We start from the raw sequence: 22469 nt of genomic DNA, 5'->3' as shown, positions 1-22469 counted from the left end.
CCTGCCATCCCCGTTCCATCCCGGTTCCATCCCGGTGCCATCCGTGCGGTCCCTCCTCCAGCCCTGCCATCCCGGTTCCATCCCGGTGCCATCCGTGCGGTCCCTCCTCCAGCCCTGCCATCCCGCTGCCATCCCGATCCCATCCCTGCGGTCCCTCCTCCAGCCCTGCCATCCCGCTGCCATCCCGGTGCCATCCGTGCGGTCCCTCCTCCAGCCCTGCCATCCCGGTGCCATCCCTGCGGTCCCTCCTCCCCGCCGCCAGGTGCCCCTCGGCCGCCGCCGCGTTGTGCGGGCGCTGCGGGTGGGTGTGCGGGGCCAGGCAGGGCCGGAGCTCTGGGAGCCGCCGGAGCGGAGCGAGGCCGGAGGAGCCGCCGGGCCCGCGGCAGGTGGGGCGGGAGCACCGGGGATGGGCGGGATGGGGGATGCGAGGAGCGGGATGGGGGGTGCGGGATGCGCGATGCGGTGCGGGATGGAGGGTGCGGGATGCGGGATGGAGGATGGGGCCGGGCTGCGCCCCTGGGGTGCGGTTTGTTCCGCCTGTGTTGTGGTCTCTGGGATCCTCCGCTTTCTTATTTGTGCTACAAAAAAAAGGGGGGGGGGGAATTAAAAAGGAAGTAACGGACTAGGAGGTGCCCATCGGGTTTTGAAGCTCTTCCTCACTGTTCTGCACTAGGTGTTTAGGCACCTGCGTTTATTGTAGAACCTGCTTTCATTGCAGGCCCACGTGGCTGCAGCTGATACAAATAATAATAATACAATATATATAGAAAATATATAAACCAATAGACATGATAATATTATATAAAAATAATATATGTATTATATATTTTCTATACTATTCCATATATTGTTTGATACATTATATAGAATAATATATAATAGTACAATATTTAAAGGTCTAGAATATATATTTTAGACATTATTATTGTATATTATATATTTATATATCTATATTTATTAGTATAGAATTATTTATTAGTATAGAATTATTTATTAGTATAGAATTATTTATTAGTATAGAATTATTGGTGGGGTTTAAATTATATTGGCCTTTCTGACATGCAGGCACAGACATAATCCACAGGTGCAGTATTTATAATATATGCTAAGGACAAATGTGTGAGCATCTTTATTTTCTTCCTGGCTTCTCAGTCAACATTCATGGATAGGTGGGGTTGGCACCTCAAAATGTTTGAAAGCTCATTCCCTTCCTTCTCCCAGCCTTCCCCAGCTGGTCAATGCCTTTTGTCACATCAGAATTCTTCCTGCCTTATGTGCCCTGACTGGACCTCGAGTCCCAGGGCTGTGACTGGGAGCAACTGGTCAGAGCAGTCCATCACATCCTCCTTTCATCTCCCGGTTCCCAAGGCCCATTAGAACATAATGGGTTTGTTTACTCAGCCTCCAGTCATTCCTGCTAATACCTCACCAGGCCAGACAGGAAGGTTGGGCTTTGCAGCTCTGACTCCTCATCGTGTGAAGTCTCTCTGGTGTGAGCTTGGGGTGAGGCTGAGTTGGGGAGCAGGAACCAGCGGTGCTTCTGCTGTTGCACAACTGGAAACTCCTGTATCCCAAGGCCTGACTCAACTTCTTTTGATGCACTTCCCTGAATGCTCAGGAGTGATGAGACACATCTTGTATTTCATGGCAAGGTATTATAAGTATGAATGAGGTGTAGATATTTGAGTCTTACATAACTGGGGGGCTTTTAGCAACAAGAGCAGCACCCACAGTTGTTATTTTGCTCTGGCAGTGGTTTTTGCTTGTTTTAGAGATACTGCATTTCACAGGGAGTGAGGGAAGATGTACAACAGAAATGGTGCTGAAAAAAACTCTTTATGGGCATAAATTCTAATTCTTTTGCATCAAAAAGATTTGGAGGTCTTGGTGCCAGTAGAGATGAAACGAAATTTGCAGTGAGGAGACCAAAGTGGTTTTCACCCTGTTTGGCTCCTCTCAAAGCTCAGAGGAGGGAGGGTCTGGTGCTGTGCCCAGAGGGGCTGAGGGGCAGGGCTGGGGGCACCTTTGGAGTGCAGGCAGGGGTAGGAAAGGGCCTGGCTGCTCCCAAAGGATCTGTCTGATCACCATGGTTTGTATTTAACTGGGGTAGGAGCTCACTGCCTACCACAGCCATTGCCTTCAGTGCATCTTCCCACAGCTGGGGTGACACTGGTGAGGGTTCTGTGTGCTGGTGGCCCCAAGGTGAATCTGCCCTGATGCTCAAGTTCCTCTGCAGAAAAGAATTTCCAGCAGCAAGGAACACCATCAATGAACAGCTCTGTCCACTCTGCTGGGATGGTCATGGGTGAAATGCTGTGCTGGGCTCTGCAAACGCTGCCAAAGCTTGACTTTCTGAGCCACTTGATATTTCTGCTGCATTCTCTGTGTGTCCCCCCCTGCAGGATGCTGTTCCCCCTGCCCCTCAGGGTGGCCTGCAGTCTGCTGGGCTGGTTCTCCCTCTACAAGTGGTTCTGCCACCGCTACAGGCACCGGAATCTCGAGTGGAGCTGCAGGCTGGTCACACTGACCCACGGCATCCTTGCCACCTGTCTCTCTGCCTACATTGGCTTCATTGATGGGCCCTGGCCTTTGAGTCACCCAGGTAAGTGAGGAAAGTTGTGGTCCCAGCTCTCTCCATGGGTGGTGACACTAAGGGGGTTCTCCTGCCTCCTCGAGATCCAGTCCCCTCGAGGAGTGATGATTGCAATGACATCTGAGCTGCTTTGTGATGGGAAGTACTGGAGAATTGGAGAGGCTGGTCCTGTGTTTGGCTGGTGTGCTGACCCTCCCCAGCTGCAGTTTGGCAGAGCCTGAGGTCACGTTGCGTGGCCATTGCGTGTGTGCAGCTGTTGGACTGACAACTATGGCATTGTGACTTTGGTGGCTTCTCTGTGGCCAGTACAAGCCAATACCAGCCTGCAGGTGAATGCCCCTTCCTTGTCTCTCATCCTGTGTGTTGTCTGGAAGTTCTGGAGTCTTTGTGTGGGGGTAAGGTAGATTTGTGGCAGTCAGAGACAAACTCAGGCAGCAGTGTGGTCAGAAGGCTTACACTGAGACAAAGGACACTATTTTTAGTTACAGCTTTACTTTTATCTGCTTTATTCCACACTGTGCCATCACATAATTGGTCAGTCAACTCGGTTGAGCATACCTGGAAGCATTCTACTGGCCAAAAGGTCTCCTGCATTCTGCAGGTGGTTTCTTCCCCCTTAAGGGTGCACTGCAAACTGCGTTCAGTCAAGAATACACCCTGAACTGCTCCATGGCAATCAGACATCAGACCCGCTGGGTTAACCCCCATATCTTTGTGTTTCAGGATCACCAAACACAACCCTGCAGGTGCACGGGCTGTGCCTCAGCTTGGGCTACTTCCTCTTCGACCTCTGCTGGTGTGTGTACTTCCAGACAGAGGGAGCCCTGATGCTGGCCCACCACCTGGTGAGCATCGTGGGCATCGCGGCGTCCCTGGCGCTGGGGGAGTCGGCCGCGGACGTCAACGCCGTCATCTTCGGCAGCGAGATCACCAACCCGCTGCTGCAGGCGCGCTGGTTCCTCAAGGAGACGGGTTCCTACCACTCTGTCACGGGGGACGTGGTGGACCTGCTCTTCGTGGTGCTCTTCACGGGCGTGCGCATCGGCGTGGGCGCCTGGCTGATGTGCTGCGAGCTGGCCTCGCCCCGGCCCCGCTGGTACATCAAGCTGGGAGGTGTCATCATGTACGGGGTGTCCTGGGTGTTCATGGTCAGCATCTGCCGCTTCGCCAGGAGGAAGAGCATGAGGAAGTACCAGGCGTGGAGGAGCCGCAGGAGCGGCGAGTTGTGCCTGGAAACCAACGGGCACCTGAAAACCCACTGAGGGGACGCTGAGTAGAGACTTCCTCGAGCTCCAAGGAGGGGATGTGCCTGAAATGCCACTGGCAGGAGAGGAGCCAACACACGATGGCAGCTCTGGAGCCAGAGTTATCCCTGGCGTAGCTCCAGTGAAATCCATGGAGCTGTGCCATGGATGCTTTGGGTCTGCAGGGCTTGGCCTGGCAGGGGCTGGGATGGCACGAGGGAAAGAAGGGCTAATTATACATACTGAACATAACTAGTGCAGGTGTGAGTAGTGGTGGTAGCAGTAACTCCTTCAGCAGTGGTTGAATCTTGGAAGAGAGGAGGCCTTGGTGTTCATGTCCTGTACAGCCTAGACAGCCAGAGTGACTCTTCATCCTCTTAGGAAGAAGCATCTTCTCGGGTTGCATCAAAGCTGGATTCCTGGCTCTTCCACCACCTCCTTATGTGACCTTGGGCAAGTCACATAACTCCAGCTCTGTGCCTAATTCCCCAGCTGTGACTTGGGGGTGATGGAGCTGATCCATCTGTGTTATGCACTTTCAGATTTTCACTTGAGAGGTGCTACATAAATGCAGAGTGATGGTTGTTATCTGCAATTCCTTCATTATCCTGGTGTTCCCCTTGGGAGAAGCGGCTTTGGTGGTTGAGCTAGTGTGTGACTCTAGAAAAATCAGTATTTTAGGTAGGTTGTTGTTTCCTACCCTTTCTAATTCCTTTTAATAACTTATTTATTAACATATTGATAACTTATTTTTCTGTAGTGTTCAGAAGCTCCAGCCAGCACTGGCACCTTACAGGACTGGGTGCTCTGTGGTTACACCCAAAGACACAGCCCTTGATGGAAAATGCTCTTCTGTTTTTTCCCTCTTCATCCCTGACTGTTGGAACTCCACCCACCCCTTACAAACACTCCTTTTAGCTCCCTGAGTGATCAGCACTCTCCATTATGAGAAGTTCCATCAGGACTTGCCAGCAAAGGGTTTTCTGCCTGATGGGCCAAGCCCTGATTGTCCACAGACCACCAAAATTCCTCTGCTGTGCTTATTGATCCAAATCCAAACTGGGATTTCTGGTTGAGGAGTGGTCAACATGCATCTCCAAACCCAGTGGCTGGGGTGGAGGAGCTGCCCAGCTCCAGATCTGTCCTGTGGAAGCCAGAACCTGATCTTGGCTCTCCTTCATCTGAACTGATGCCTTGAGCCCTGGGCTTTGAGTTCACTTTGTCTCCCTCATTGCATCTGTGTCACTTTATAAAATGAGCATTTATAGGGTCAGAGAGACTTATTTTACAGCTTCCTAATTAAAGGAGCAGAGAGGCACAGAATGTGGCCTTTTTTAAACAAAAAAAAAAAAAAGTGAATCTGACTGGGAGAAAAAATAAGCATTACTTATCTAGTCCCATTTGCAGAGAAAAGTTTTCCCCAGTTGGCAGCTTCTGGTGTTGATATTTCACTGCATGTTCCTCAGCTGTTCCTTTGTCGTTGCTGTCATTATTAGGACCATTTCATGTGAGCCTCAGCACCAGCCCATCAGTGCAGCAGAGTCTGAGCCCTGCCTGCTGCAGCCAAAGACCTGAAGAGCCCCAAAAAAGCCCTTCAGATGAGCAGAGCCAACTGGTGAGCTGGTCCTGAAAAGGAAACTTGACTCGTTTAGCACTTCTGGGCCTTGAGGGGAGACAAGAAGGGCTACCTGGGGCTTGCTGGTTCTTCCCCAGCTCTGTTGAGCATGGCAAGGGAGCCTTTTTGCCCCAGTTTACCCACTGTCTGGAGTGGGCACAGCATTACCTACCTCGTGGGTGTCTCCATTTGACTCTGAGCCACCTCTGAGCTGTATGACAGCCAACTGCTGCTGCTTTGAGGAAAGCATTTCTCACCATGACCCATCAGCAGCCCTTTGTCACCTGAGCATGGCACTCCCCAGCATCTGCTCACCTCCCAAAAGCAGAGTCTGAGGTGTTTGCAGAGGTGCTTGTGGGCAGGAGTCAGAGGGACTCAGCAGGTGAGGATCAGCTGTGCTGCTTCTCCTCCCCAGGGACCCCCCAGGCTGAAGGAGGGATGTCAGGTGGGTTTTCCCAGTGAGGATTGCAGTGAATCTGGAACCAAAGGAGTGTGAGCAGCCAGGCTGACCAGGGAATGAGGCTTTCAGCAGCAAGCCCTGATGAAATGTAGGGTTTCCTGATGATTTGGGCTCTGAGCTCTGGTGTGCAGTTCATGTGTGGTCACAGCTCTGCTGGGGGTGGCCAGCCCACCCCTGCCCAGGGGAATAAGGATGCAGTGACTGCAGGTACCTGTGCAACACCTTGGATGGAGCTGTTTCCAAATATAATGGCTCAGTGATCCCCTTCTTTGGGCTGGGGGGAACCTGGTTGGAAGGAGAACATTGGTCAATGGCTTTAGAAGTTAAATGAAAGCACCAGGAAACAAAAGGGGAGCTAAGAATGGCTTTATGAAGCAGAGCTACAGTAACATCTCAGAGCAAGGCCTCACAGTCTGTCCATGGCTCCAGCACAGACTCACAAGTCCAACTCCCAGGCTGTGGAGCACAGGGTGAGACCTGTCCTCAGGCTAGTCCAGGGTGGCCAGAGCAAACTGCAAAAGGAAACTGCAGAACTAGAGTGAAACAATAACTTGTGTTTGAATTACTGTGTAATAGCAACTAATGTTCCACCAGTGAATGGTGTAGATGCTTTGTATGATGTTTTATAAAATAAAGATTATTTAATTATATGAGGAATTTGCTTCCTCTCTTCAGCTGCTGTTCTTAAGTTGCATTGTGTATTTTGGATGAGTGTAAGTGAGCAAAGGCTGCTCCTCAAACTAGAGAAGAAGAAAACATTTCTGTCAGTGATGCTTAAGAGACCTGGGCACCACCAAGGATTTCTGTGAGCCAAGCATGGATAAACCCAGAAGGGAAGGAGGGCCTGTCCTGTACCAGCACCTCTGGACCCGTGTGGAGCCAAGGAAAGACCTGCAGTGTTGTGTTGGTAAAGAACAGCCACTCTGCTTCTGGTCACAGCATTTTGCCAGGGATCCAGCAGGCCAAAAGTCTGATTCTATAAATAGTTAAGCCAATTTGGTTGTTTGCATGTAACTCTTAAATCTGGCTGCAAATCCTGCAGTGCTGGGGAGCAGAGCTGAGCCCTCTGGAGATGTTGGGCTTGTTGACCCTCACAGGCAGCCCTGGGAGTGTGAGGAAGGGGCTCAGGGACTGCAGGATTTATGCTGGGAGTGTGTGGAACCTCTGAGCTGGTGCACAGGGGAGAAAATGCAGCAGCATTCTGGAATTTGGCTTTAGAGCTGTGAGTGTCCCCCAGGTTTGGAGTCTTCAGGAATGTTGTGCCATGTCATGATGTAGCCTGAAGTCAATGGACAGATGTGCCTTGACTGTAGACTGAAATCTGCCTCCCTATACCCAATTAATTGAAGTTTTTATTGCCCTGTTATTTCTGTAAAGCTTTCCCTGCTGCTTGCCTGCTCCCCTGGCAGTACAGCTTTATAAAATTAACCTCTTCTTTCAGTCCTCTGCCCTCTTTTAGTAGCTGAATTCCTTACTTGTACTTGAAGGAATTGCAATTTTTTGATATCCAAGGCTTCATTCCCTCGCAGCAATAGTCCAAGCACTGATGTAAAAGCACAGCATTTAAGTCTTTGAAATCTGCTCTTAGACTAATGCCAGTGCTGTCAGCAGGTCTTTCTTGGGCAAAAAAAGATGAGAGAATGTTTTAAGCTTCATGGAAGCCATGGTGGTATTCTTGATACTTGCAGACTTTGTGCAGCTTGGCTGGAAGTAAAATAACATGGGGCCTGCCATGTGCAAAGAAATCAAATTTCAGAGAGGGAGAGTCAGTCAGCACTGGCTTTGTGTTTGGATCTTTAGAAAATTAATGAGGAACTCAATAGATCAAGGTATATGGAAAAGCTTTTGTAAGGTAAGAGTGGTTTACAGGTGGCTCATTTTGAACGAGGAGAAAGTGTCACTTTCTGCAGCTTCTTAAATGTTACAAACCCCAAGTTTTTTGGCAATATTTGTATTTTGTTTTTTCCCTGTCTGTTCAGTGTAACAATCCTCAAATGTGATGGCAAATTACACCCTTCATGTCTTTAGATTTTACCCCATTAACAAACACCTTTTTTCAATCCCCCTCCAGTCAGAGGATGTTGATCCCAGGAGAAGGAAACTCCTGGTGGAATGTCCTCTGTCCTGTCAGAGCTCGCTGCTTTGTTTGTGCTGATATGGAAGGAAAGCTTAGTGCTATAAAAGTGCTTACTGCAATGTGGATTATCCAGGTTTAGGAACTGTAATAAGCTGTCACAGTAGAAGCCCTGCTAGATTAGTGTCTGTGTCTCCCCAGAGGCAGCAAAGCATTGCACTGGTGTCCCAAGTGGCCTCAAAGCACAGAGTGACCAGCACTGAGAGCCTTCCCAGCAGCTCCAGGAATGGGGTGCAGGACAAGCTGCCTCTCTGTGGGCACTAAATCAGGTGTCTGCTTTAGGATGGGAAAAGGCTTTGCCATGGCACAGAAAGGTGGAGCCCAGCACAGATTTCTGTGTGTTTTGTCAGATTAGAGCTGAACCCAGGCATGGAGGCAGCCCTTGGATCCAGCAGCTGTTGGTGCTTGAGGTGAGTTGGGTGGGTGCAATCACAGGGCACTACAAAAATCCCCGAGGCAGGAAGGTTTGAGCTGTGCTGAGCTGGAGAGCACAGCCAGGCTTACCCCAGGCCTGGCCCAAGGTCGAGGGCCAATCTGACCTTCAGGAGTCACAAATTCATGTGCACTTTTGGGAATGAACTGTCTGCTCTGTGAGCCTTGAGGATCATTTCCCTCTAGTTGTGCAAGGAGAAAAGGTTGGCTGTTGCCTCCCCAGACCAGCAGAACAGGAGCTGGCACAGCAATTTATGGTGAGTTTAAATAATAAAATACCAAAATACTGGTGCATTCTATCACTGGTTCTAAATTGATTATTTGTAGGGAGCAAAAGAATCTTTATCCACTTGATTTTTATGATGGAGGTCAGGGAAACTCAGCTGATCAGCACATAATCTTACACAGCTTTCTATAATTTTCTTTTCTTTAGTATTCTGTACTTCTTTACTATTTACTTTCTTTACTTTCTATTATATTCTTTACTTGAGATCTGCAGGGGATCCACTGCACACACAGGTAAGTTGCTCTAATGATGGTTTATCCCACCTGAAACATGAAGGGAAATTTTCCTGAAAGAAAAAGGGGTTACATGCCCCGTTTATTCATTGTTAAAATCTGAAGTGTGGCCTTTCGCTGGTTTCTGTCTTTGTTCCTGCTGAGCCCGGAGTGGTGCAACTCCCCCGGAGCATTCTGAGCTCCAGGGTATCCCTTGGCTCGGGAACGCTCCTTTCCAGAGGCTGCGATCAGGACCTCCCCTTTACCTGCTGGAGGTTCGGGAGCCACGCCAGGCTCTCCCAGCAGATGGCAACAGCTCCTCGTGCGGGGCTGGAAAAGGGATCAGCCGAAAGGATCCTCAGCAAACCCTGTCTATAAACCTGCCTGGTCAGTGGCCCCTGTAAGGCACCTCCACGAATCTGGGTTTTAAGGGAAAGTAAGTTCTGCTCCGCAGGAATCATACTTCTTTGCTCCAGGGTTCTCCTTACTTGAGCTGCTTAGCTCTGCTTGGAGTAAAAAATTGACTTTTGGGGACATTGGAGACTGTTGAGGTTGGTTTGGGTTTGAAGGGACCTTACAGGTCATCTTGGTCTAAACATCCTGCCCTGGGATGTACTATATGTAAATTCAGGCTCAGTGGCAGCTTGAGAGCTACCAAAAATGTATTTATTTTAATTGGTACAGTCTAATTTGTTATTGATTTACCCATCCCATATTTTATGCTGTCAAATTGCCCAGGGAAAATTATCATAAAGGGGCATCTATCTTAACCTAAGTATGCAATCAGCTCCCACCAAAAACATACAGCCTTTGCAGAAAGAGAAGCAGTTATGGTTTCAGTATCTATGCCTCAGGATTTCCTCCAGCTAATTGTTGTTCTCGTTATGTTGTCATGCACAATAAAATATAATTAAAGTAATAAAAAAACCATGGAGGCCTGACATGCAAACGCTGGGTCTGCCAGGAATCAGGAGGTCTCCCAGGAGCCTTTCCCTCTCCAGGCACAGCACTCGATGTTCCCAAAGTCAAAAGCAGGGAGGGATTTATGGCAGAGGAGATGCAATCAAGTGATCCATAATAAATAAATATAGATGTATGGAGGTATTCAGACACTCCAACAGCACTGAGGCCCGTGCTGCACACAGCTGCAAGAGGGAAAGGCAGATGTGGCTGCTTCTCTTGCACTCCCACACTTGGTTTTTTTTCTTCCCAAGCCTCTGTTTTCCCCAAAAGGAAACCAAAAAAGGAAGTATAAATGTCCTGCGTATATATGTCAAGAATCATGTAGAAAATGATTTCATCCCACGCTTCCCCTCTGTGCTCTGAACTTCATCAAAACAACGAATTCTTCAGGCTCTCAGACAGCCCCTGGGCTTCCTGAGCCACGCTCCAGGCAGGAAAGGCTCCGTGTTCCAGAGCAGCACTTGGCTCCAGGCAAGGTATGGTCCTGTGTGCTCAGGGAGGGATCTGCTCCTCGCTTTCCAAAGCCTGTTCTCCAGGCTCTTTCCAAGCCCACCGTCCTGGCTTTGAAGTATATCATGGTCAGATTAATTAGAGGGAAGGAGGATGGTGTCCTAGATGATTGGGATTAGCTAATAAGGTTATTTTAGTCTGCTGGCATTTGGGAGGAAAGATTGATGTTCCAGGAGTTCCTCTGTGCAGGGAGGGCAGGAATTACTGCCCTCCCTCCTGCTTTCCATTCCACTTTTTTGGTGCTCTTGGGCTTTAACTCCTGGGGGAGTAACGTGGAAGGTTCCTGAAGTTACAGAGTATGGGTGTTATTTCCAGGCGTTGGAGAACAAGTTGCTTGTAGTGACAGGACAAGGAGAAAAGGCTTCGTGCTGACAGAAGGTTTATTGGATACTGAGTTGTTGTTCTTGGCTGGGAGGGAGGGCAGGGCCTGGCACAGGCTGGGCAAAGGAGCTGTGGCTGCCCCATCCCTGGGAGTGTCCAGGGCCAGGTTGGACAGGGCTTGGGGCACCCTGGGGTGGTGGGAGGTGTCCCTGCCCATGGATTATCTGTAAGGTCCCTCCAACCCAAACCACTGGGATTCTGTTGGAGCTGACAGGCATTCCTGGGTGTGTGCTGTGCATGACTCCAGTGGCAGGGACAATGCAGGGCACCAGCAGGGATGTGTGTGGTGAGGAGATGGGAATCCACACCTGCTGCCACATCTGCGTGTCCAAACATCCCGTGCTGCTCCTCTTTGCATGTTGGAGCTTTGTTACATTATCCCGGCAGGAACTCAGTGCAGTGTTTCTGGGAGGCTGAGGAATGTGCAGGGAGGGAGCAGCTCTCGGATTTATGTTGACCTTCACCTGCAGGAAAACTTCCTAATGAAATGTGTGTGGGAATGCAGGGACTGGACATGGAGCCGTGAAAGGTTTGGGAGCAAAGAACACAGCTGGTGGCTGAGGCTCGGGCACTGCACAGCTTCGGGCACTTCGCTGCTTTAATTCTCTGTTTATTTTCCTTCTCCTGTAAAGTTTCCTCAGTGTCATATTTTCCATCCCGCAGCCCGTGGGGATGGAGGAGCGGGCACTGCCTGCGCTCCGAGCGGGGGGCACGGGAAACAGCGGGCTGGGATGGGAGAGGGAAACCTCTCTGGCTGGGGATGGGAAAGGGAGAGGGAAAGGAAGAGAGAAAGGGAGAGGGAGAGAGAAAGCTCTCCGGCTGTGATGGGAGATGGAGAGGGAAACCCCTCTGGCTGGGGATGGGAGAGGGAGATGGAAAGGGAGAGGGAGAGGGAGAGGTCTCCAGCTGGGATACGGGATGAGAGGAATGAGTGCGCCCGAGTCCGGACGGGAAGAGAAGGAAACACCCGCCGGTCTGGACAAGGTTTCCAAGGAAAAGGGGAGAGCCCATGGCACGGAGTGGGGTACGGGCAGGGAGCGAGGAGAGAGAGGAGGAGGTGGAGGGGAAAGAGAAGGAAAAGGAGGAGGAGGGGAAAAGGAGAAAAAGGAGAAGGAGCAGTAGGAGAAGCGGGGAAGAAGGAGAGGGGCAAACAGAAGGAGGAGAAGAAGAAGGAAAAGAAGGAGAGGAGAGGAGGAGAAGGAAAAGAAGGAGGAGGAGAAAAATGAGGAGGAGGAGAAAAATGCGGAGCAGGAGGAGGGGGCAAGAGGAGGAGAAGGAAAAGCCGAGGGAGGAGGAGGAGGGGAAAGAGGAAGAGGAGGAGGCAGAGCAGAGGGATCCGGCCGGGGCGGGGCGGGCCGAGGTCGGAGCCCCCCGAGGCGCCGGGAGGGGCGAGCGGTGCCAGCCCAGCCCAGCCCAGCCCGGCCCAGCCCAGCGCGGCTTAGCCCGGCCCAGCCCCGGCGCAGCCCGGCCCGGCCCGGCTCGGCTCGGCGCAGGCTCGGCCGGCACTCGCGGCAGCAGCAGCGGGATCAGAGCAGGATCAGCAGCGGGGCCGGGTTGGGCTCGGGCCGGGCTCGGAGCAGCAGGGCCGGCCGGGACTGCGGCTGGGCGAGCGGAGCCCCAGCAGGGCCGGGCCGGGCCGGGAGCCGCCGATGGAGCCCCGGGCCTACTAAGGGCGGCCGTGCCCGGGCCGGGCCGTGCCGTGCCGGGACACCGGGCCGTGCCGTGCCGGGCCATCGGGCCATGGGCCCGGCCGTGCTCGGGGAGCGCCCCCCGCGCTGAGCCCCGAGAGCCGCTCGGCCCCCCCGGGAACGCCGGTCCTGCCGGCCCTTTTTGTTCTGCTGCTGTTGGTGGAGTTTTTCCTGGTGTTTTTTTTTTTTTTTTGCTCCCGTGGTGTGGATATTGTGGTGGCTGCAGAGAAGAGTTTTTGGGTTGTTGTTGGTTCTCCTGCCCCGAGCCGGAGCCAGGCTGGATCCGGAGCCGCAGAGCGAGGGCCGAGCCTCGCCCCAGCCCTGCGGGAACAGTACCATGTACAGTGGATAACACGAGCTCCTGCCAAAGGCTCCAATGAGTGGCACACAGTCCGCAATCACGGACAGGTCAGTATCGAACCGGGGGTTCTTTGCTCCTCTGGAGCCCGGACTGCGCCCAGGGCTCAGGTGCTTTGCGTTCGGACTTCGGGGACAGAAAACAATGGAGAAAGCGGGATTAAATCCCAGTTTGTGGGAGCCTGTCTGTGCCAGGGGTGTCTGCCTGCCTGGCAGTGGCTGGGCTGGCTTTGGAAGTGGAGCCTTTCAGGTCCAGCAGCTTCCAAGCCTGCCAGGCTGACTCTGGAGCAGCCTCGGGTTGTGGTTCGGCTCCCAGGATGGGCTGGGAGGGAAGCAAAGCGTCTCTGCGAGAAGGCAAAGCAGGACGAGCAGCAGGAGATCGGGACAGGAGTTCGGGCACAGCTCGAGTGAGAACCCGGGACCTCGTGGAGGATGCGCTGGGTCAGACCTGCAGGGAGGTCACAGCAGGTGGGGCAGGGATGGCGCTGGAGCAGGGATGGTGCTGCCTGCAGGATGGTGCTGGCACAGGATGGTGCTGCCAGCAGGGATGGTGCTGGAGCGGGAATGGTGCTGGAGCGGGGATGGTGCTGGCACAGGATGGTGCTGGAGCTGGGATGGTGCTGGAGCGGGGATGGTGCTGGAGCGGGGATGGTGCTGCCAGCAGGGATGGTGCTGCCAGCTGGATGGTGCTGGCACAGGATGGTGCTGCCAGCAGGAATGGTGCTGTGCTGCCTGCAGGGATGGTGCTGGAGCAGGGATGGTGCTGCCAGCAGGATGGTGCTGGAGCAGGGATGGTGCTGCCAGCGGGGATGGTGCTGCCAGCAGGATGGTGCTGGAGCTGGGATGGTGCTGGAGCTGGGATGGTGCTGGAGCAGGGATCGTGCTGCCTGCAGGATGGTGCTGGCACATGATGGTGCTGCCAGCAGGGATGGTGCTGGAGCAGGAATGGTGCTGGAGCAGGGATGGTGCTGCCTGCAGGATGGTGCTGCCTGCAGGGATGGTGCTGGCACAGGAGTGGTGCTGCCTGCAGGGATGGTGCTGGCACAGGAGTGGTGCTGCCTGCAGGGATGGTGCTGGAGCAGGGATGGTGCTGGAGCAGGGATGGTGCTGGAGCAGGAATGGTGCTGGAGCAGGAATGGTGCTGCCAGCAGGAATGGTGCTGCCTGCAGGGATGGTGCTGGAGCAGGGATGGTGCTGGAGCAGGGATCGTGCTGCCTGCAGGATGGTGCTGCCTGCAGGAATGGTGCTGCCTGCAGGAATGGTGCTGCCTGCAGGAATGGTGCTGCCTGCAGGGATGGTGCTGGAGCGGGAATGGTGCTGCCTGCAGGAATGGTGCTGCCTGCAGGAATGGTGCTGCCTGCAGGGATGGTGCTGGCACAGGAGTGGTGCTGGAGCAGGAATGGTGCTGCCTGCAGGGATGGTGCTGGCACAGGATGGTGCTGGAGCAGGAATGACTCCCAGTGTGTCCCTGCTCATTGTCCTTGCCCTGGGTACCTGCTCAGGCCTCTGCAGGTACAGCCTGGGGTTCTCTCGTTTCAACTGGGATGTTCTGGAGGCAGGGAAAAAACCGTGTGCTTTGGCACAAAAAATTAAAAAATCAAGTAGGAAACCTCTTCCTGTGCTTTTGAGTCAGGAGTGGAATGAGTGTCTTCGTTTGACAAGAGGAAAAGATACCTATTTTTGACACTGTAACCTGTGAAAAAAGAAAGGTTTGATGTGTTTTATTATCTTTGGTGGTTAAGGTGTGAACTGTGTGAGAAAGGCCTTGCTGTGGCACAGCAGAGGGGCAGAGCTGGGGCAGGGAATGGTGCTTTTGGCTGCCTGAGCTCACCTTTCAGACCCCAGGAGTGTGTAGGAGAGTGATGGGGTTGTCACACCTCTCATGACTCCACAGGTCAGCTCAGAGTTGTGCACACTCTGTGTTTGGGGCTATTCATAGAGGATTAAGCCTTTATAATTAACTGTGTAGTTTGTACTGGCAGAGTAGGTGACAGAACAAAACTAATTTTTTTCCCTCTTGCAGTGCATGAGTGAGTCTTGAGTTGCAGAACGTTTTTCTCTGTACCAGACAGGACAATGGCACTTAAAAGGCATTTCAGTGGCTTTGTGAGGATTCTGTTACATACCTAAGGCCATATGTCTTATGGCAGTTGCATGATATGAAAAGGAACGACAGTCTTTTCATACCAAGAAGCAGCTGAGTGATGCATGGAAAAGAAAAGCACGAGAACAGGGAATTTAATTTACTTGTTAGTAAAACAAAATACTTTCCATTATTGAATTGGAACAGCCAAATTGAAAATGCAATGGAGACAAAAAAAAAAGTCTCATTTCCTTTTGCTCTCAGTCATGTCAGGAGGATGTTTCTGTTTGGTGTTGCATTGGAGTTTGAGTTCAAAAGGCTTTTAATGTCAGGTGAGGAGCTGTCTCACAGCCCTGGCAGCTGGAGCTTCCTGGCAGTGGGATGGTGGGGGCATGTGGGGTGGCTGGACCTTGTCTTGGCACTGCTCTCCACCTGAAGGAACCCCAGCTCTGGGGATGCAGAGTTGTGGTTGTTGTTCATCCTGGAGAAGAGGTGACCTAATGGAGGCCTTCCAGTACCTGAAGGAGCTGCCAGAAAAATGGAGAGAGACTTTGTACAAGTGTAAAAAGTGCCAGCACGAGGGGGAATGGCTTCAAACTGCCAAAGGGCAGGGGTAGATGAAAATATTAGGAAGAAATCCTTCCTGGGAGGGTGGGCAGGCCCTGGCACAGATTGGGCAGAGCAGCTGTGGCTGCCCCATCCCTGGGAGTGTCCAAAGCCAGGTTGGATGTTGGAGCAACCTGGTCAGGTGGAAGGTGTCCCTGCCCATGGCAGGGGTGGGAGTGGATCATCCTGTGGTGATTCTGTGATTTATTCTGTCTGAACCCTTTCAGCAGAGCCCCAGGCACTGTGGTGGTGGTTTGTTCTCATCCTGGGCATCTCTGCCCCTCCTTTTTGTCTGTGTTGTGCAGGATCTGGAGGGGGTGGGTTTTGATCACTGTTGTCCCACCAGCACTTGGGTGAAAAGCTTCCTTTGCAATCAGCCCCAGGAATCCTCCGTGCTGCCTCTTCCAGTGTGGCTCTCAAGCTTGGAATGTAAAGCAGGTGCACCAGAAAGTGTTGGTGCTTCCAGTGCCACTGGACCTGCATGGTGTAAATAAATCATCTACCACATGTTCAGGTCTCTCTGTGTTTGTGTGACCTTCCTTGGTGGGATGGAGTTGGGAACTGCCTCAAAACAGGCACACCCAGCTGGCATCTGTGCCAGATGGCATCAGGAATACAGTAGGGAAGCAGGGCCTGTGTTTTCCTCCATATGAGCTTTACATATTTGCATGTTCTGTATGTACAGCTGCTTAAACCCATGTTACAGACAGCAGATACTCCTTTGGAATCCCCTCTGTTTAAGGTGGTAACTGTGCTGTGATTCATTTCCTGTGTGCAGGTTGCACTTTGTCTCATCCTTTACATATTTTACGTCCTCTGGTTTTGTTGATAATGTCACATATGGCATTAAAGTGTATAAATTAGGAGTGAATGAGTGGCCATTTCTAGTGCTGTTCTGTAGCCAGTATGATGAGTGATATTTTCATTAAGCCCCCTCTTTTTTTTTGTTTGTTTTGTTTTTCCTTTTTTTTGGTTCTCTTTCCCAGAGAAGTTGAAAGGATTTAATGTCTGGCACTGCTGAAACACAGTCAGGCCAGTTCATATCTGATGTGTCTGGGATAATTCTCTCTGTGGACCAAACCTTAACCCAGTTGATTTTGGGGATGGTTATGCTCCATCCCCAGCTGGATTCTGCTCTCCAGCAGCCTCCAAAGTCCTCTGATTTTCCTCAAGTGCCTTTTTCTTCAAGAGCCTTAATCCTGGAGGGAAGTGAGTGCCTGGGGGAGTACCAGGCATTAAACAAAAAGGCAGGACAGATGTTGGGACTCCTGAGAGTGTTCAGAGTTACTGAAGGAGCTTCTGGCACACACAGTTCCCTGTCAGCTCCTCAGCATTTGGAGAGACACCCAAAGGTCCCAGCAGAAAAAAATGAGCCTGTAAGGTGGTAGAAACACATCAGCAAAATGTTGTCCAGGGTTGCTGTGGTGCCTTGTGAGGCTGCTGATGGTTTGAGTCACATCTTCAAACAGTGACTGAAACTTCTTTATCTCAGGATGTTCTTTTACTTTGTCAGCTGCTTTTTTTTTCATAAAAAATGCCCAGTGGACCATACAAACACATCTCCAGCCCTGTTGCTCTGCTCCTTTATGTTTGTAAACACTGACACCCTCTTAATGTAATCCTTGCTTAGCTGTGCTGTGTTTGTTTAGAGGCCTCTGAAGGTGTCATTTATCTTGCTTAACTCAGTAAGTCTTTGAGGTAGAACATCTCTGAGCTGCTCATCGAGATTGACTTGATACTGGAGGGGAATCAGGACATCGAGGGGGCCATTTCTTACCCCAAATCAGGCATCTCAAACTGGGCAGGTGACTGACAGATTGCCTTCTGCTCCTCATCCATCCCTGGGTTTAGGTGAGATTTGCTGGACCTTTTAGCCTGAACAATCCAGGTTTTTCCTGGTAGGTACTTGCTGGGTTGGATTTTGTTTGCTGGATGGTTTGGGGCTGGATGTTGGAGGGGGGACTGGATTGCAGGGCCTGGGTTTGGGTGGCAGTGGCTGGGCAGGGTTTGTTGGAGGAGGCTGTGCTGTGTGTGCCCCATTCCCTGCCTCTGGAATGTCTCTGGCTGGAGTGGGGTGCTCTGTGTGCCCACATTCCCTGCCTTTGGAGTGTCCCTGGTGGGAATGCCCTCTGTGTTCCCACATTCCCTGCCTCTGGACTGTCCCTGGCTGCAGTGGGGTGCTCTGTGTGCCCACATTCCCTCTGGAGTGTCTCTGGCTGCAGTGGGGTGCTCTGTGTGCCCACATTCCCTGCCTCTGGACTGTCCCTGGCTGCAGTGGGGTGCTCTGTGTGCCCACATTCCCTGCCTCTGGAGTGTCCCTGGTGTGTGCCCACATTCCCTGCCTCTGGAGTGTCCCTGGTGTGTGCCCACATTCCCTGCCTCTGGAGTGTCCCTGGTGTGTGCCCACATTCCCTGCCTCTGGAGTGTCCCTGGTGTGTGCCCACATTCCCTGGCTCTGGAGTGTCCCTGGCTGCAGTGGGGTGCTCTGTGTGCCCACATTCCCTGGCTCTGGAGTGTCCCTGGCTGCAGTGGGGTGCTCCGGGCAGTGCTGGCACACATGGCCAGGCGTGATAAGGGCCATGTTCCCCTCTGGGCTGGCTGAGCCGTGGCCATGGCAGGCTCTGTGGCCACCGAGCCAGGCCAGGCCGTATCCTGTTATGACACTAAAGAAACATTTGTGCGCCATTAATTCTTTTTTTATTTTTTTGTGCTCTCGTAGCTCACTGTATTTTTCTTCCTGTACCCGTTCCAAGCTCACTTCAGGGTTGAGCAATTGCACAGGCCTCGCTCCGTGTTCCCCCTCCGTGTTCCCTCTCCGTGTTCCCCCTCCATGTTCTCCCTGCGTTCCCTCTCCATGTTCTGTGTTCCCCCTCTGTGTTCCCCCTCCGTGTTCTCCCTGTGTTCCCTCTCCGTGTTCCCTCTCCGTGTTCCCTCTCCGTGTTCCCTCTCCGTGTTCCCTCTCCGTGTTCCATGTTCCCTCTCCGTGTTCCATGTTCCCTCTCCGTGTTCCCTCTCCGTGTTCCATGTTCCCTCTCCGTGTTCCATGTTCCCTCTCCGTGTTCCATGTTCCCTCTCCGTGTTCCCTCTCCGTGTTCCCTCTCCGTGTTCCCTCTCCGTGTTCCATGTTCCCTCTCCGTGTTCCATGTTCCCTCTCCGTGTTCCATGTTCCCTCCCCGTGTTCGATGTTCCCTCTCCGTGTTCCCTCTCCGTGTTCCATGTTCCCCCTCTGTGTTCCCCCTCTGTGTTCCCCCTCTGTGTTCCCCCTCTGTGTTCCCCCTCTGTGTTCCCCCTCTGTGTTCCCCCTCCGTGTTCCCTCTCCATGTTCTCTCTGTGTTCCCTCTCTGTGTTCCCCCTCCGTGTTCCCCCTCCGTGTTCCCCCTCCGTGTTCCCCCCCTGTGTTCCCCCCCTGTGTTCCCCCTCCGTGTTCCCCCCCTGTGTTCCCTCTCCGTGTTCCCCCCCTGTGTTCCCTCTCCGTGTTCCCCCCCTGTGTTCCCTCTCCGTGTTCCCTCTCCATGTTCCCTCTCCGTGTTCCCCCTCCGTGTTCCCCCTCCGTGTTCCCCCCCTGTGTTCCCTCTCCATGTTCCCTCTCCGTGTTCCCTCTCCATGTTCTCCCCATGTTCCCTCTCCGTGTTCCCTCTCCATGTTCTCCCCGTGTTCCCTCTCCGTGTTCCCTCTCCGTGTTCTCCCCGTGTTTATCCAAGCCCAGGCACATGAGGGAGGCTCTCGCTCTCGCAGGACTCACCGAGTTACTGGTGACTCTTCCTTTCTGCAGTTGCTTGCAAATGAGTTTTATTTATAACCCTGCTGTAGTTTCTGTTGCTATGATTGGAAAACAGGAGAGGCAGAATTTACACATAATTACCCTTGAGAAGTTTTAATTGGTGATTTGCTCCTGACTTGGTACTAAAATAGACCCTAATTGTTTCTTATCTGCTGGGATGCACTTTCCCTGTCTTTGGCTGTTGGACATCCCTGTAGTAACTGGGAGTTCTTTAACTCTGTGGTGAGGAAAAAGGGGTTTATTTTTTCCAGCAGAGTAAGAACTTCACCCAAAGTCACACCTTAGTGCTGCTGAGTAGTTGATGTCATTATCGTGCCTTTAATTGATCCAATATTTATGGAAAATGAGCTGCAGAACAACATCTAAGGACTAAAAGACATAATAGTCTTTGAGGCAAATGATCTCGGGCTTTCCATCTTTGTGCCTTCACAGCCTTTGGAAATTAGTAGTTGACATAGTCTGTGCATAAATTCATTTTTTGTTTTGCTTTTGTTGAGGGTGTCAGGGGAGGACTGTCTGGGCTGTTCAGTGCTGGCTGGGAAGCAAACGCTACCAGGTCATGCTGCAGAGTTTATTGGGCTTTTACTGGAGACAGGAGTTGAGGTGAGCTTGATTTTCTAGTTTCGAGTAGAGCTGTGGGCGTTGTGATTATTTGGGTGGAGGCAGGAATGACATTTCATCTGTCAGCCCAATTGTATAATTCTCCCTGTGCACAGAACTCCTCCTGTGGCATTCCTGCACATTCCCAGTGGATGGATGGGGAATGGTGCTGGGATCTTGGCTCCTCCAGTTTGGGACTTGCAGAATCCTTGTCCACATCTACAGGAACTGGGGTGTGTGGCACATTTGGCAGCAAAGCAACACTCAGCAGAGGTGGTTGTGAGAAGCTTGGAGGGTGTGAGGAATTGCATGAGAATCTGGAGAAATGTCCTGGTGCTGTCTGAGCTCCTCAGACACCATTCCTGTCCCAGTGGTATCCACAGGGGCTCAGGGAATCCATGGAAACCCTTCCCAGCCTGTGGGTCTGCTCTCCTGGCTCGGAGCAGAGTCTGAGCTCTGCTGGGGTGTTGACACAGCTGATCACTGTCGTGTCTCCTTGTCCTGCTCCCTGTCCTGGCCCTCCCCTCTCTTCCTGTGCACAATTGTTTGCACATTGGACTGTTCCAGGCTCTCTGTCCTGTCCCAGTCGGAGATGCCTGGGAAGAACACGCAGCCTGCCCCTGGAGCAGGAGTTCTGAGGTCACTGCTGAGCTTTTGTGGGTGTCCATTTGTGATCTTTGACTCCCATGACCTGTGTGGGAGGAGAGTTTCGTGGTCCTTGAGGGTGGCAGCGCTGACCACAGTCCTGCTGGAAATCAAAGGCAGTTCTGTTCACTCTCACAACTGCTCTGTGTCATGTTGTAGAAGTGATTTAGGCATCAAAGATTATTTAGCAGGTCACCCTGAGGTAGTGCAGGGCGTGCATGAATTTGGGGAAGGTGGTGCAGGCACCTGTGCCACTTGTTTTATGTATTTCACGACTATACACCAGGATTATTGGATTATTCCCTCAAATGGGGTCTCCTAGAGAATTTATGTCTTGAGCATTTGTGTGAATTTGAGTAGCTCCAGTGCCTCCTGTTTTCCTGCCTTCCCAAGAAGCTTTGGAGTATAATCAGCAGGATTTTTGACATGAACTGTTGTTTTCCCATTTTCCCATGGTGTTTTGTGCAGCATCTTTTTCCTCCCGTGGTTCTAACCATGAACCCCCTCCCAGCCAGCCCAGTGCTGTGGCTCACAGTTATGCAGAGTGTTTCAGAGAGGAGCAGTGTTTGCTTTGGTCTGGAGTCTGAATTCTCCACTTAACCTCGAGCTGGTCCTTCTGGGTCACCAGGGAGGTATGTTGGCTGTGCTGCTTCACAGACAAGCTCAGGCTCTGGCTTCAAGGCTTTACCCTCCAGGTTTCTCATTGGATACCTCTCTTTTCCCTTGACAATTAGCAGTAGGAGACTTACTAATGAATCCCATTTGTATTATCCTCGAGTTTGGGTGGTCAGAGTTGCCAATATAAATGCTTCTTGTAGCATTCCTGAGGCTCTGCAAATATTCCTGTGCCTAAGCCCTCTCCCTTCTCTCACTCTGTCCTGATATTTTATCTGCTCAGAGATAATTAGATATTCTTGTGTGAGAGATGTCAGCAGCACCAGGAGAAAATAGATTTGAATGAGTATTTTCAGGTGGGTGATGCTGATTATATTCTGTGTTATATTCTGTGGTCCTGCTCTGCATAATTATTGTGTTTAAAGAATAAAAGTGTTAGTTCATGTCTCAGCTTGTTTAAACTGAGGGTCAGGAGCCTGGATGGAGGTGATGTCCCAACATCAGAGGAGAGGGCTTAAAATAGGGGCAGGAGGAGCAGTGACAAACTAGTGAAGTGAAAAGGGATGTAAAATGTGCAGTGTTTGGTTAAGAATGTACAAGGGATAAAATGCAGGGCAGGATACATAAAAAAATAGGAACAGCAAACGTAGAAAAAGACAGGAAGAAACAAGGTTTGCTCGTTTTTCTTTTAAAAGAAAACATGTAAAAATAAATATATTGAAGCTGACAGGAAAGCCCAGCGTCCTTATGTTTCAAATGTAAGCATAAGTATAAATAGTAAAAGCAAAACAAACAACGGGCTGCGACATTCACAGATCGTGTCCCAAACAGCCCTTCTGCTTTGTTATCTCTCCATCCTTCCCTTCCACTGTTGTGTCTGTTGGACCTCTGAGCCCGTGGCAGGAACCCTTCCCTGCAGAGCCGCCCCATCCCGCCCAGGCTGGGGGTAGAGAAGAGCCATTGCTGTTTGCATCTGTTGGCAAACACTTCAATGGGATGGTGGGGCTGTTCCAAGCCGTGTTGTGACAACACTCAGAGGTCCGGGCTGTGGTTTGGTGGTGAAGGTGCTTGGTGGAGTTGCTGTGTGTCCTTCCTGAGCCTGGAGAGCTGAGGGGGACAAGGTATCTCTACTGAAATAATTTGGTTGTAATCTGGGCTCAGTTCACCCCCAAAACTAAACCTTTTATGGTCAGGGAACAGGGCTGTGTAAAGGTGGATGGACTGTGTGAATGAATAAGCAGGAAGGTCTCTTTTGGTGGTATAA

At 51.7% G+C, this 22469-nt stretch overlaps 2 protein-coding genes across 3 annotated transcripts in view; both read left to right on the top strand.

Annotated features, from left to right (window-relative positions):
• Positions 1-313: 313 nt before the first annotated feature.
• LOC139682146 (TLC domain-containing protein 5-like) lies at positions 314-6550 on the top strand. Its single transcript, XM_071576178.1, has 3 exons — positions 314-386; positions 2403-2602; positions 3317-6550. The coding sequence occupies exons 2-3, from the start codon at positions 2404-2406 to the stop codon at positions 3853-3855; spliced, it is 738 nt and encodes a 245-aa protein (XP_071432279.1). The 5' UTR covers positions 314-386; position 2403; the 3' UTR covers positions 3856-6550.
• Positions 6551-10331: 3781 nt separating this feature from the next.
• The window catches only part of ARHGEF12 (Rho guanine nucleotide exchange factor 12), an 84261-nt gene continuing 72123 nt past the window's right edge, over positions 10332-22469 (top strand). Inside the window, exon 1 of one of the 2 annotated variants that reach the window (XM_071576342.1) lies at positions 10332-10415. Coding sequence is in view for 1 of the 2 variants with exons in the window: in XM_071576339.1 (XP_071432440.1) it covers positions 12895-12926 (32 nt within the window). In the remaining variant the exon portion in view is untranslated. Of the gene's footprint in view, positions 10416-12349; positions 12927-22469 lie in introns of those variants that run through there. The other variant, XM_071576339.1, reaches the window with a different exon arrangement.

The sequence above is a fragment of the Pithys albifrons genome, chromosome 23, assembly GCF_047495875.1.
Source record: "Pithys albifrons albifrons isolate INPA30051 chromosome 23, PitAlb_v1, whole genome shotgun sequence".
Taxonomy (NCBI): Eukaryota; Metazoa; Chordata; class Aves; order Passeriformes; family Thamnophilidae; genus Pithys; species Pithys albifrons.
The sequence above is the reverse complement of the archived record's forward strand: the minus strand, read 5'-3'. Positions and strand labels throughout refer to the sequence as shown.